Source organism: Neltuma alba, unplaced genomic scaffold, assembly GCF_004799145.2.
Source record: "Neltuma alba isolate B1F8T4 unplaced genomic scaffold, ASM479914v2 tig00011854_pilon, whole genome shotgun sequence".
Lineage (NCBI taxonomy): Eukaryota > Viridiplantae > Streptophyta > Magnoliopsida > Fabales > Fabaceae > Neltuma > Neltuma alba.
This window is the reverse complement of record NW_021636459.1, coordinates 116,512-128,572: the sequence shown is the minus strand read 5'-3', so window position 1 is coordinate 128,572 and position 12,061 is coordinate 116,512. Positions and strand designations below refer to the sequence as shown.

Genomic DNA, 12,061 nt, shown 5'->3' with positions numbered 1-12,061 from the left:
TTGTTAATAATAATAGGAAAAACTGTAATAAAGTCCCAAGAGTTGATTTAGTTAGTAAAGAGTCAATTCATAATCTATAAGGTCGTGAGTTAGAATCCCGTTATTGATGTGAGGACTTTGTTGATAGGCGATCTGTAAGTATTTCTATAAACACTCTCTGAGTCTGGAGATATACCCTGGCTCTGGTGAGTCCTCGGGGATCCAATTCACCTAAACTTTATTGTACAAAAAAAATTAAATACAAAAAAACTCTTAAAACCATCACATTAATCTGAAGTCTCAAAAGGTATCATTGTAAAAAAATTTATCTGTTTAATTACCAAATTGCTCTTTTTTAACGTATGAATTGATAGTTAAAAGTATAGTTATTAACAATTTAAAGTGTAATGATTAACACTTATTGTGGAAGATATTAATAATTCATGCATTTGCATTTTTGTAATGCGCTAAAAAATGTGTTACTAATACTTATCGCGATAGTTGTTAATCGTTACGCCTTAAGTTATTAATGACTGTTTTTTTAGTTATCAATGCATACTTAAAAAAAAGCAGTTTAATAATTGAACAAATAAAATCTTTTGTAATAAGATCTATTAGGACTTCAAAATAATTTGATAATTTGAAGGGATATTTTTATATTTAATTCTTTTAAATGGCACCTTAGTACAGTTTTCCCATAATAAAATGCCCTTTTGTTTTGTCTCTCATTAAACTATATTCGTGCCCAGGAATCTGCAGCTTACTTGTCGCCCTAAATTCTTTATTCTTTTGGTTATTCAGGTGAGAGAGAAATATTTAACCAAATGATCAAACTTCGAATATTTCTGAAGTGGGACACACGGCCTCCGCAACCCAACGAAGCCGTAAAACCAATCTGCAACAATCTGATGAGTCTTTTGTTTGGACGATAACACAGTTAATCCGCATACATTATTATGAAGAGAGAGAGAGAGAGACAGACAGACCCAGACAATTGATAAATTATTATTTGCCTATTTTTATTTTTTTGCCAGCTATTTATATTACATGTTAAGCCCATAGTTTTTTCGCCAACCAGCGATTGAAAACAAATTATTAATTGTTCAAAGGGCAATTATATTTTCAATTTTTTTTTTTGCACGAGAACGAGTCATGGTTCGATGTCTTAAAGCGAGTCATTTTTTTTTTTGGGGAAAATACATAAATTGACCATTAATTTTAAGCTTTTTTCACCGCGTTGTTTCTCAACTCTCACTGTAGAAAAATTACCACATAAATTTCTTCACTTTCACAAAATTTCATATTTATGATCATTTTACGTCCTTTCTCTTAGACATAATTCGCTAAATTTTATTAAACTACACGAAGGTTTTTAAAATTAAGTCTACCGAATTTTAAGTTCCTTATTGTCTTTTTTAAAAATAAACCTCATGATTGAAAAATTACAGCTAACGTCTTTTTTTAAGTTGTAAGAATATCAAAACTATGGCTGTTAAATCTTAAAAATTTTAATATAAACATATTTTTATTTGAAAAAAATTAAATCTGTTTAGGTCATATGATGCTAGCTTAGATAGAATGTGACGTCCGTGGACATGATATTAAGGATTCAGATTTTTCCGATGCATGGAAATTATTTTTTCTTTAAAAAAATAATAACTTGATATAATCGTTCATTCTAAATAAAATACTGTTAAGTTGGGTTCCTTGTGTGTGATTTTTCCCAGTTATCATTTCAAAGCAAAATAGTATAAAGCCGAGCTTCGCTTATGGGCTACAGGATCTTCTTCTTCCTTTCTTGAAACGCAACGAAAGAGGAGAGAGAGTGAGTGAGAGTGGTTATCTATTTGAACCTTTACACCGCGTTGCTTCTCTGTCTTTCGCTCGCACCCCAAAAGCTAAATACCAAATCAAACCCGTCAATCCATCTGTCTCTATCTCATTGTGGCTTCCGCTTCCCCCACCAACGCATACTCAAAGCGTCAATCCCATAAAAAGAGAAGCGTGAAACCGAAAGGTATCTCTTCTTTTCTCTCACCTTAACACCTGTAATTTCAAGTTCTGATCTGCGTCTAATTTTGGTTCGCCAATCTGTCATATCCTTATTTCTACTTGTTCGGTTTATTCCATTTCCCACTATTTTTGTTTAATCTTGTTTACCCGTTTGTATTTTCAGGACTTTGCTAGATTTTCCTATATTTGGCTGAATTGTTAGCTCATATTTGCGCACTTGGTTGTTAAATTGTTGTTTGCTTTTGTGGGTTTTGATTCTCTTAATCTTTTGGGTCCTTGGCTGTCGTGCGTTTGTCAAAATGGAATCGGATTGCTGATTTCATTTCTGGGTTGTGCTTCCCATTGATAATTGCATTTTAAAATTTCCGTGTTCCTTTTTGATGGACGAAAGAGACTTCCGTCGTCGTAATCCGATGGTAAGATATGTACATGGTATTATCTCCATTTATTTGGTTCTTTCAGGCGCAAATATCTGTTGAATTGTTCAAAGTCTTACCCGATGATTTTTTTTCCTCCCCCAACCTCTGGTTTATTTTTCAAGCTTTTCTGAACTGCTACTTATTCCCCTCAGCCGGTTCCTATGTGTTACATCTCAATCTGAAATTCGTTATATGTTGAATGTATCTGCTCAAATGTAGGATTTTGACTCAGCTCTGTTCAGAACAGAACACAATAATTTTCTGGACCCATTGGACAGTGAATTCTATTCTGTTGATGTATTTTCGTAATGATCCTTTAGAGGCACTAGAGCTTCTCTGCAATATTTCAAATATCTTATTCTAAAATTTCTTCGTTTATTTATGTTTGACATACACGTATTTAGGGATGGCATTGAGCGAAGATTTTATTTTTAATTTATGGTTGGTAAATTTTTTACTTCATGTTGATGGAAAATGTGTTGGGGGAGTTGGACGACGTTCCTGCATTAGGAACCAAAAATGTCAAGCATAATGTCTGGTCGTCCATTACAACCATTCTCACTTTAATTGGAAAACGCTTGCGCCAGATAGAGAACTTCTTGTCAACTTCTCCTTGACCATTACCAATTTATTATTATTTTTTTAATGACATCTTTTATCAGTGATTTTTTCTGTTGCTTCTATTAAGTAAATTGCTAAATAACTGCTGACAAACTCATAACATTTCAATATAATTGACAGTAGTAGATTATGTATTTGTTCAGGAAGTTCAGTTTTCAAGTGTTTCTGCATTGAACCTCTGTTCATCTATGTTGGGGTTATTAATGCTTTCTGTGGCATGGTGCAGGCACATGCTTCTCCTCCTAATTACTTTGTTCGCCTGGAGAATACAGCTTCCAAAGACGATTTATATTTGAGAAAGAGGACCGGGATGCGTCGGTGGCTTTGTTGTTCTTGTCATGTTGAAGAGCCTTACCCTTCTGAAAACGAGCACCTTAAAAGCCCAAGGAATTATGGAGATGGTAGGTCTTGATATGTCTCAGTCTGTAGTTGCAGTAAACTTCTTGATTGGAAAACTGTAAAGGGAGAGTTCTGCTTGTCAAACTGAAAAAAAGGATAGTTCTGCTTGTCAAACTGAAAAAAAGGATAGTTCTGCTAGTTTATGTCATTGAACAGACTTTATCCATTGGTTCAACTTCACATTTCTGCTGTCCTTAAATTGCATGGTTTCTTTCAGGTTAAAAGTCTATATGAATATGACAACAGGGGTCTAATGACTTGTGTGTTATGTATGACTCAGAATGATATTGGCATGTGTTTGTAATATAATATGTTTTCAATCATTGCTTAATTTCAGTTTGCTGCTTTATGTCCCTGTAAATGCTTCTCATATGCCATATTTTATGTATTTTCTAGGTAACCCAAAAGGTTCAAAGGCTTCAGCTCCTGTTAAAGCTGAAACACAAAAGGCTGCACCACCTATTGAAGTGCCAGCATTAGCTTTAGATGAACTGAAAGAAATGACTGACAACTTTGGATCGAAGGCATTGATTGGTGAAGGATCTTATGGGAGAGTATATTATGCAACTTTAAATAATGGAAAGGCTGTTGCTGTGAAGAAGCTTGATGTTTCTTCGGAACCTGAATCCAATGTTGAGTTTTTGACCCAGGCATGTCTTGAACTTTAAAACTTTTGTAAATTATTGCTTATTGTCTTGACGTTAATTTCTAATTTGATGTTCCTTGTTTTAGGTTTCTACCGTCTCAAGAATGAAGCACGAAAATTTTGTTGAGCTGCATGGTTATTGTGTTGAAGGAAATCTTCGTATACTCGCATATGAGTTTGCAACCATGGGCTCTCTTCATGACATATTGCATGGTATGTTGTGCCATTTCATTTGTGGACCTTTTCTTCCAAGAATTTCCCTGAAAAAATTTGGTCCTTTCTTGCTCTATAGGTAGGAAGGGAGTTCAAGGGGCACAGCCAGGACCAACCCTTGACTGGATGCAACGAGTTCGAATTGCAGTTGATGCAGCAAGGGGGTTGGAATATCTACATGAGAAAGTTCAGCCGCCTATCATACACAGAGATATCCGATCAAGCAATGTACTAATTTTTGATGATTACAAAGCAAAGATAGCTGATTTTAATCTTTCAAATCAGGCCCCTGACATGGCTGCGCGTCTTCATTCCACTCGAGTTTTGGGAACTTTTGGCTATCATGCTCCAGAGTAAATTTCCAAGACCTCCTTATTTTCCATTTTATATATTTATGTCGTTAATGTTTTGTTTTGGTGAGATGTTTTTAATTCTTTTTTAATCTGGCTTATCATTTTTGGACACCACTGCAAACTTATAACCTCTTAAGTGCTCTCAACTGTTTAATTTGGTGATTATTTTGTTAGATGTGTTTTAAGACATGGACATCTCTTGCAAGTTATAACCATGTTTCCCCCCGATTTTTTGATTTGATGCATGAATTTGTGCTTTAAAGTTTTGCCCCACTTTCTTTCCTTCAAGTATGGGTGTTGTTATTAATTTTTAAAAACATCATGTATTATATTGTACATCTGTTTGATTTATATGCTTTTGGAGATTGTTGCAATTTTGGGGGATGTGTGACATCTATGTCCTTTTTGTTATGATCGATGACGTTTTATTCCTTTACCCCCCTATAACCACATCAGCTCTTCGGTCTCTGTTTTTGTGACTTGAGTGTTGTATTGGTAATGAGCTCATTTTGTTGAACTTTACAGGTATGCAATGACTGGTCAGTTGACTCAAAAAAGTGATGTCTACAGTTTTGGTGTTGTTCTTCTTGAGCTCCTTACAGGGAGAAAACCTGTTGACCATACCATGCCTCGAGGACAGCAGAGTCTGGTTACATGGGTTAGTGCACCTGCTTAAACTTACCCCCCCTATATGTTATGATTCTTCTGCATTATATTTATAGTACCTACGTCTTCTCTCTCTCTTTATATATTCTTGTTGTAAACAAATTTGGATAGGCTACTCCGAGATTGAGTGAAGATAAAGTCAAACAATGCGTGGATCCAAAACTGAAGGGAGAATATCCTCCCAAAGGAGTCGCAAAGGTATCTAACTTCCCTCCCTCTTTTCCCCTTTCTCTTGGACAGTACTTTAGAACTTCTATTTCGGTTCTCGATTAAAAGCATATGGAGGGAAGTTTTTGGAAGTTTCTACTTCCAAGTTCCAATCATGCGTGTTGGGTTGTAATTGCAAGTATCATCCATTTGTCATGATGTTATTGAGATCCCCCATAGCAAATATTTAAAGAGCTGCATTCTGGTTTTGTACCTTTTTCTCTATAAAAATGGTGCTTGGTCCAATGGAAAAGCTTGATGCTGACTATGATTACCATTGTGACTTTGCAGCTGGCGGCTGTTGCAGCACTTTGTGTGCAGTACGAAGCCGAGTTTAGGCCAAACATGAGCATCGTGGTCAAGGCGCTGCAACCACTTCTGAAGGCTCCTCCTGCTCAAGCACCGGAAACTTGAAAACAAACTAAACCCACTCTTCTTCCAACTTCTTGGAATCTGAGTTGTCTGCACAGTTTGGTTCTACCATCTCCGGATTTCATCAAATACTTCATGCACACATTCGTATATAGACATATGTTTTTAAATTTTTTCGAAGATTGGATTGGGTGTGTAGGATTTGATTGGTCCTTATCATTTCATTTGTTTAGATTTTGCATTTCTGGAATTGTACTTTGGAGTGCCGAGTTTTAAAGAGACAGAGGAAACCATGGGGTTTGGGTTGTGACGCACTAATTGCTGACTTCTCTCCTATTTATGATTCCACGCTGATCTTCCCTTTTGTTCTTCAGATTATCATTGGGCTTTTCATATATTTGTATGTGTTCTCTTAATTTGCTGCCCCTGTTCAGTGCCTTGTTGCAATTTCACGGGTCTGAGCTATGCATGTGTGCACCAATGGGGCAAATACATGTTTTATTTTATGTGCAAGTTCTTTTAATGGGAAACGATACTTTCATTACAAACACAAAACTAACACAGTACCAACAGAAGGCATTAGTCTTGAGTTTACTCTTCCATGTCAAGCTGCTCACCAGAATACGTAATTTATTGTGCATATGCATGTATAAGTGAATCTGTGAGGATGTTGGGCGTTAAAGTAATTTGGAAGTTACGGGCGGGATCTTTTTTACACAAACAACGTACTATTATCGTTTTCTCGAAAAGCAAGCTCTCTTGGCTCTGCGAATCTTGGATGAGGACCGATGCCTTTTCTTTTTTTTTGCCTATTTATATTTTTATATAATTCTAAATTAATTATCATAATTTGAAATTTTATAGTCGATGTTTATTTAAGATTAATAATAAATAAAAAAATCCACATCATATAAAAATCATCTCATGATTTTCCAAAAAAGATTAATTGTTTGCCAATGAAGGTCCAGTTGCATGGAGATTTCAAATCAACCTCAGCCCTTACACGTGCTTCCTTTTTTTTTTTTTTTTTTTGAAAGACCGGTGATTGAAAGAAAATACTTGGCTTGTCTTTTCCGCGCCTGGGGGCGGCACGAGTGAAAATTGCTTGATTCCCAATCCAATGACGAAACTGAAATTGGCGATAAACAAGAAGCAGCAATTTGGGTTAGAGTCACAGAAGCAAGCAAATTTACATCTACATGTCCTCCTCTCCCTCTCCTTCTTCCCAACATGTCTTTCCTTCCTCTATTCCTCTCTGTAGTCTTCAATCCCCCGTTGTCTCTCGTTGGTTCCGTCCTCGCCCTCGTTCTCGCAGACGGCTCAAGAACCTCACCAACCTACCCACTCTCATCTCCACCAAAACCTCTTCCGATCCTAAGCTTCAAACTGTCATCGACATTAATTACCTGACTGCCCAAGCTTCCTCCTCTTTCCGTACTCTTTTCCCTTCTCTGGAGTCCTATCTCAGCGATTTCGTTTCTTCCGGTGTAGAGGCTTATAGGGATTTACAAACCTTAATCACCATTGATGAAAACCGTAGAGTTGTGCTTTCTTGTCGCCCTTCAACGCTGCATTTTATTGGCACTGCAGCGGTTTTGAGCTTCGTCTCGATTTCTATCTTGAGGGCTTTGATCAAGTTGGTTTCTCGGTTTCGGCTTTGGGGTCGAAATGCGTCTGCGGACGCTCCCTTGGTGCGGAGGGACCGGAGTCTTGGGGGGAAAGAGGTCATTGTTGGCTGGAACAATAACACCAACCCTCACTCGAGGGTCTCAGCGAATCCATTATCACCGTCTCAGATGTCTGTGCCGGGCATTCCGAAGAGAGCCGCTGAGAGTAGAGTACGGGTTGAAGTGAAGTTGCCCCAGTGGTGGCCGACTCGAGTAACGCGTGCCGTTTCGACAGAATACGAGCAGGAATATAGAAGGGATGCTTACAGAGTAGTTCGAGGTACGGCTTTTCTTTCTGAGATTTTCTTTTGTCCACTATGTGGTTTTTCGTTTTGCTCAGTCTCTTGGGATCTCCTGAAACTCTTATAAATGAAAGAAACGGGAGATAAGAAGTGGATGAAATTTCTGATTGTTTCGGTCTGACAAACTCATTTCTCGCTTTGTAGGATTGGTAATTTTCATAGTCCACATCATCTTACGCTAGCAATCTCTGGCATATATAACAATCTCGAAAATATCTAAATTTGGTCGAGGGCTGTGACGAGTCTGCATGAAGTCGTTTCATTTGACAGCTTGATTCATGGTTCCATGTATATGATTAGAACGTCATAAAAACACAAGCACTCCTCCTGATTTACATTCTGGATCTTATGTTTTGTATGTCCCATGGTCCGTTTCTCTCAATCTTTTTAGTTCAAGTCTGATGTGGTCACATAAGGAGCATATTGATGTAAATGTAATGCTTTGCTTTGTTTGGTGCAATCCTGTTTCCGTATGCACCATTTCTGTTCTTCAGTGTCCCTTTTATGACTATCTATCTGATGCGATCTTCTTGGGAAGCCTTTTCAAGCTATGCTTTATTTTGTGCAAAGCTCCTGAGCATTAGGTTGAGATGTGTTAGTTGATCCAAAGAGTCCAAACGCCCCCCCCCCCCCCCCCCAAAAAAAAAAAAGAAAAAGCCCCCCACACAAAAGAAGGCCGTGGGGCAGCACTTTTTTTGTCTACCATAACACACACACACACACGCCTTGTATCCCTGAGCAATTTGCTTTGCCCTTGTACTATGATTCTGATTCTTATTATTTTTAAAGGAATTTGTACGATGGCCAAATTAGAGTGAGCTTGTTATTTGATAAAATTTTTTTTGAAGATGATGTAAATAAAAGTTTTTGGAAGATGATGTAAATAATCCCTGATGTGGCTTCTGTCATCTCGATTGGAATAATAGCTCTGTCAAGTATTTTGTCTGTTGTATAACTTTCATTTTGCCATCTCTTGTTAAATATGATTTTATATATATACTTATCCTTTTTGTAGGTAAAAAACCATTCCTGATTTCCATACTTTACTATCCTTTAAATCAAAATTTCAACTTATTCACTTAATTTCCAGCAATCAAGGATAGTAGAATGGGCGGAAAGGACATCAAGGAGGACGAGATACTTCAAGTCAGTTTTTTGGTGATTTACTTGATTTTCAAATGATGTATGTAGCTGGGCATAGTATTTTTGTTTTTCTAGGTTAGGAATTATTTTATCTATATAAATGTTATGCTTCCATCAGGAAGCTTTTTGTTCCTTGATAAACTTTTCAACCTCTGCTTCATAAAGGTTACCATTGGCTCTCTTTCCTAACATTCTTTTGGAAATAGTTTGTTGCTTCTGGAAACTACTTTTGTTTTCCCTTTTTATTTAACAAAAATGCTGTGTATACAGCACATATTTGTAGTATTTGCACTATCTTAAATATTTGATTACTAAAACAATTCATATATTCGGGGGTTAGCTTAGATTGTAAGGGGGATTGTATTTTTGAGCTGTATATGATTGAAATGCGTTCATGCCTTATCCAACCATTTTATAACACATTGAAATCTTCTTTGCCACTACACATGAGCAGTTACGTCAAATTTGCAGAACTTCCGGAGTGCAAGTATCTGTTGACCCGCCAAACCTACGGGATTCCTTGTATCGAGCGTCTGTTGAATTTGTTTTGAATATTTGTGGCAGGTATGTTGTTATACCATTGCTCCTGCATTTATGACATCCTCTTTCCTTTTACTGTTAGTCATCTCCTTTTGTCTATGCTGATTAGTGCCGGTTCTGTAAATTATGTAATTACTGGTTATTTCATCTTTTCAGGGCACCAAGGTACTCTACTTCAATTGAGATTAATGGTGAGGATTCTCGAGAATTTCTTGCTGGGTTTGCTGAAAACATTGGGCTTGAAAATATTCGTGCTGCAACAATTGTGTCTGCCGCTGTTGCTGCACGTACACGCTCTTGTCTTCTTCAGGCCTGGGTACTTTACTGCCATAATTCTTGCGATATAATATTCTCGTTTCTATTTGAATCTTAATCAAATCTCATTTCCAAAATTAATTATAGGCAAAAGCAGTTAAAGTATTGGTTTTCTGTATTAACTTTTTGCGAATGTGCTAACCGTTTATTAACTGTTTGGAGCTGACCATAATATCTCATGTTTGCAATATTTTGAAAATTACAAAACCTTGTGATGAGGAAAATTTACCTGTAAAAAATCTATGATTTTTTTTTTCCTTGGTTACTAACCTTTTCCTTTACAAGTTAACACAAAGTGAACTATGTATCACTCCACTTTATTAACTTCTTCATTTATTGAAGTACTGTTAATGTATATGCTAGTGATTTTTTCTTTGTTGACTGAATAAGAAAGTCTTTCGTTGAATCTAATAATATTTAATTCTTAGTCTATATAAAGACAAATGTGATTTTGTGCCTTTTTTTCCCTGCCAAAAGTAGTGTAACTTTCATGTTTGAATCCTTGAACTTTCAAACCGTCCGTGTTTCTAGAAATTTTGTATGGATCATATTGATTTTTTTTCCCCCTTCATAGTCATGCTTATACTTGGTGTGCTTTCAATCACAGGCTCTGGAAATGCAAGGTAAACATGAAGAAACTAAGTTGGAACTGTCAAAAATATGCCGCCTTCTGCGTATATTTCCTCCTGAGGATTCCTCAGTAAGTGTCTTTAACACTGTTTTTTCCCCCCCGGAGGCAAAGTTTTCTGTTTTAGCACGGTTAGTCTTGTGGGTTTCCTCCAACGATTATTAAAATTTGAGGGGGTTGCTTATGAGATGGTTTTCTTCAATTTTATTTTTTAAAAGGCATTTATGTTTTGTGTACATCCTATCTAGTCATTTGTGTTACTGGGCCGGTGCCTCTTGATTTCGGAATTAAGGTTTGTTACTTTAATTTGTGTGATTTTAATTTAATTATCATTAACTATTTAACTTGTTTCTTGCTTCTCCTACGCTGCTGATGCAGCCAGGACTGGTTTTTGTATTTGGAATTTGTTTACTATCACGCTGGTGATGCTTGCGAATAAGTGGACATGGTTCACCCTTTCAGAATCTGCTATTAACATTTGTTGTGGGTGGTCTCTGCAGCCAGAAATGGAGATGGTGGCTCGGGGCTTGGAGAAGCACTTGAAACTAGAACAAAGGAAACACCTCATGGATATTTTTGCAGGAGTTTGTGGTGAGGCAAGTCACCAAATTGCAAGAGAAGCTCTTGGTTTGGTACGGATCTTTTTCCCTTCTTTTGAACTTGTCTCAATATGACAGATTTATAGTTGTGATCACAATAACTGAATAGTACAGTAAAAAGTTCTAGGAAGGAACTTCCCCTTGCTTCCGATGTTCTCGGCAGGCACTTTGATTGCTCATTTAAAATTTTCTTTCCTTATGGCGAGCATAGATTTTCGGGTTACTTTTATGGTGAACTTCACGCATACACTTTGAATTATATTCTGCCTCTATGAGTTGGTGATGGCTTGAGACATTATAGAACTTGCGGGTGCTAAGCTTGTTATTCAACCCTACTGTCATTTCATTTGTCATTGTCGTTCGCCTTTTACTTAGCGACATGTCAGAGAACTCTCCTTTCTTTGAAATGTAGAATAATGTTTATAATGCAAGCCATTTTTCTAGTTTATGTTTGATTTCTTTATTAATTTCAATCTGTGCTCTTCTTCTGTGCAGATACATCTGCCAAATTGCAGCGATCAATTTGAAGACAGAATTCTTTGAGTTTAAGTAAATCCCCATTTTTCAACTTGTATTCTTTTAAAAATTTGTAGTTCATTTGATCGCTTAGGTAGGTTATTTGTTATTTATATTATTTGATAGTAGTATCAATAAAGCCCGAGGGGTTCCCCTGGGAAGAAACGGCTATTAGAGAGGCAAATATTTAATTAAGGATGTTTTTAGAAAGATTAGACATTTTAAAGATATAAACTAATCTTCACGACAAAATATAGAAGTTTTGTTTAATCACATCATTCATTAGTTGTACGTTTAACTTCAAAACATAATTACTGCAAGATAAAGTAGTGTAACTATCAAGTTTTTCCGTTTCTTAAAGATCATTTTTTGGCCAATTCAAAATGAGATCGAGTTTGAGCATTACTTTACAAATTAGGTGGACATCTCTTATTGAAGAAATTGATATATTACTTTCATATAA

The 12,061-nt window shown here is 36.5% G+C and overlaps 2 protein-coding genes across 5 annotated transcripts; both read left to right on the top strand.

Moving 5' to 3' along the window:
• The first annotated feature begins 1,762 nt into the window (after positions 1 to 1,762).
• Positions 1,763 to 6,266, top strand: LOC114718615 (PTI1-like tyrosine-protein kinase 3). Of its 3 annotated transcripts, none has more exons than XM_028903991.1 (8): positions 1,763 to 1,996; positions 3,259 to 3,433; positions 3,828 to 4,081; positions 4,164 to 4,290; positions 4,370 to 4,643; positions 5,169 to 5,301; positions 5,421 to 5,507; positions 5,808 to 6,266. In XM_028903991.1, the coding sequence occupies exons 2-8, from the start codon at positions 3,343 to 3,345 to the stop codon at positions 5,928 to 5,930; spliced, it is 1,089 nt and encodes a 362-aa protein (XP_028759824.1). In that variant the 5' UTR covers positions 1,763 to 1,996; positions 3,259 to 3,342; the 3' UTR covers positions 5,931 to 6,266. The 3 variants fall into 3 exon arrangements, with proteins under 3 accessions (XP_028759824.1, XP_028759823.1, XP_028759825.1); XM_028903990.1 differs by lacking the exon at positions 1,763 to 1,996 and adding an exon at positions 2,148 to 2,408; XM_028903992.1 differs by lacking the exons at positions 1,763 to 1,996; positions 3,259 to 3,433 and adding an exon at positions 3,645 to 3,648 and having other exon boundaries at positions 3,918 to 4,081.
• Positions 6,267 to 7,007: 741 nt separating this feature from the next.
• On the top strand, positions 7,008 to 11,871 carry LOC114718598 (uncharacterized). 2 transcript variants are annotated; one of them, XM_028903961.1, is made up of 7 exons: positions 7,008 to 7,835; positions 8,948 to 9,003; positions 9,455 to 9,564; positions 9,697 to 9,856; positions 10,463 to 10,555; positions 10,984 to 11,115; positions 11,578 to 11,871. In XM_028903961.1, the coding sequence occupies exons 1-7, from the start codon at positions 7,088 to 7,090 to the stop codon at positions 11,623 to 11,625; spliced, it is 1,347 nt and encodes a 448-aa protein (XP_028759794.1). In that variant the 5' UTR covers positions 7,008 to 7,087; the 3' UTR covers positions 11,626 to 11,871. The 2 variants fall into 2 exon arrangements, with proteins under 2 accessions (XP_028759794.1, XP_028759793.1); XM_028903960.1 differs by having other exon boundaries at positions 8,948 to 9,015.
• The last annotated feature ends 190 nt before the right edge of the window (positions 11,872 to 12,061 follow it).

Bases quoted from the DNA above. Each gene is read 5' to 3' on its own strand.
- LOC114718615 (XM_028903990.1), top strand. From the start codon at position 2,373: ATGGACGAAAGAGACTTCCGTCGTCGTAATCCGATG. The intron at 4,082-4,163 runs GCATGTCTTGAA...TCCTTGTTTTAG, and splicing joins ATGTTGAGTTTTTGACCCAG to GTTTCTACCGTCTCAAGAAT. The intron at 4,644-5,168 runs GTAAATTTCCAA...TGAACTTTACAG, and splicing joins TTTGGCTATCATGCTCCAGA to GTATGCAATGACTGGTCAGT.
- LOC114718598 (XM_028903960.1), top strand. From the start codon at position 7,088: ATGTCCTCCTCTCCCTCTCCTTCTTCCCAACATGTCTTTCCTTCCTCT. The intron at 9,016-9,454 runs GTGATTTACTTG...ACACATGAGCAG, and splicing joins TACTTCAAGTCAGTTTTTTG to TTACGTCAAATTTGCAGAAC. The intron at 10,556-10,983 runs GTAAGTGTCTTT...TGGTCTCTGCAG, and splicing joins TTCCTCCTGAGGATTCCTCA to CCAGAAATGGAGATGGTGGC.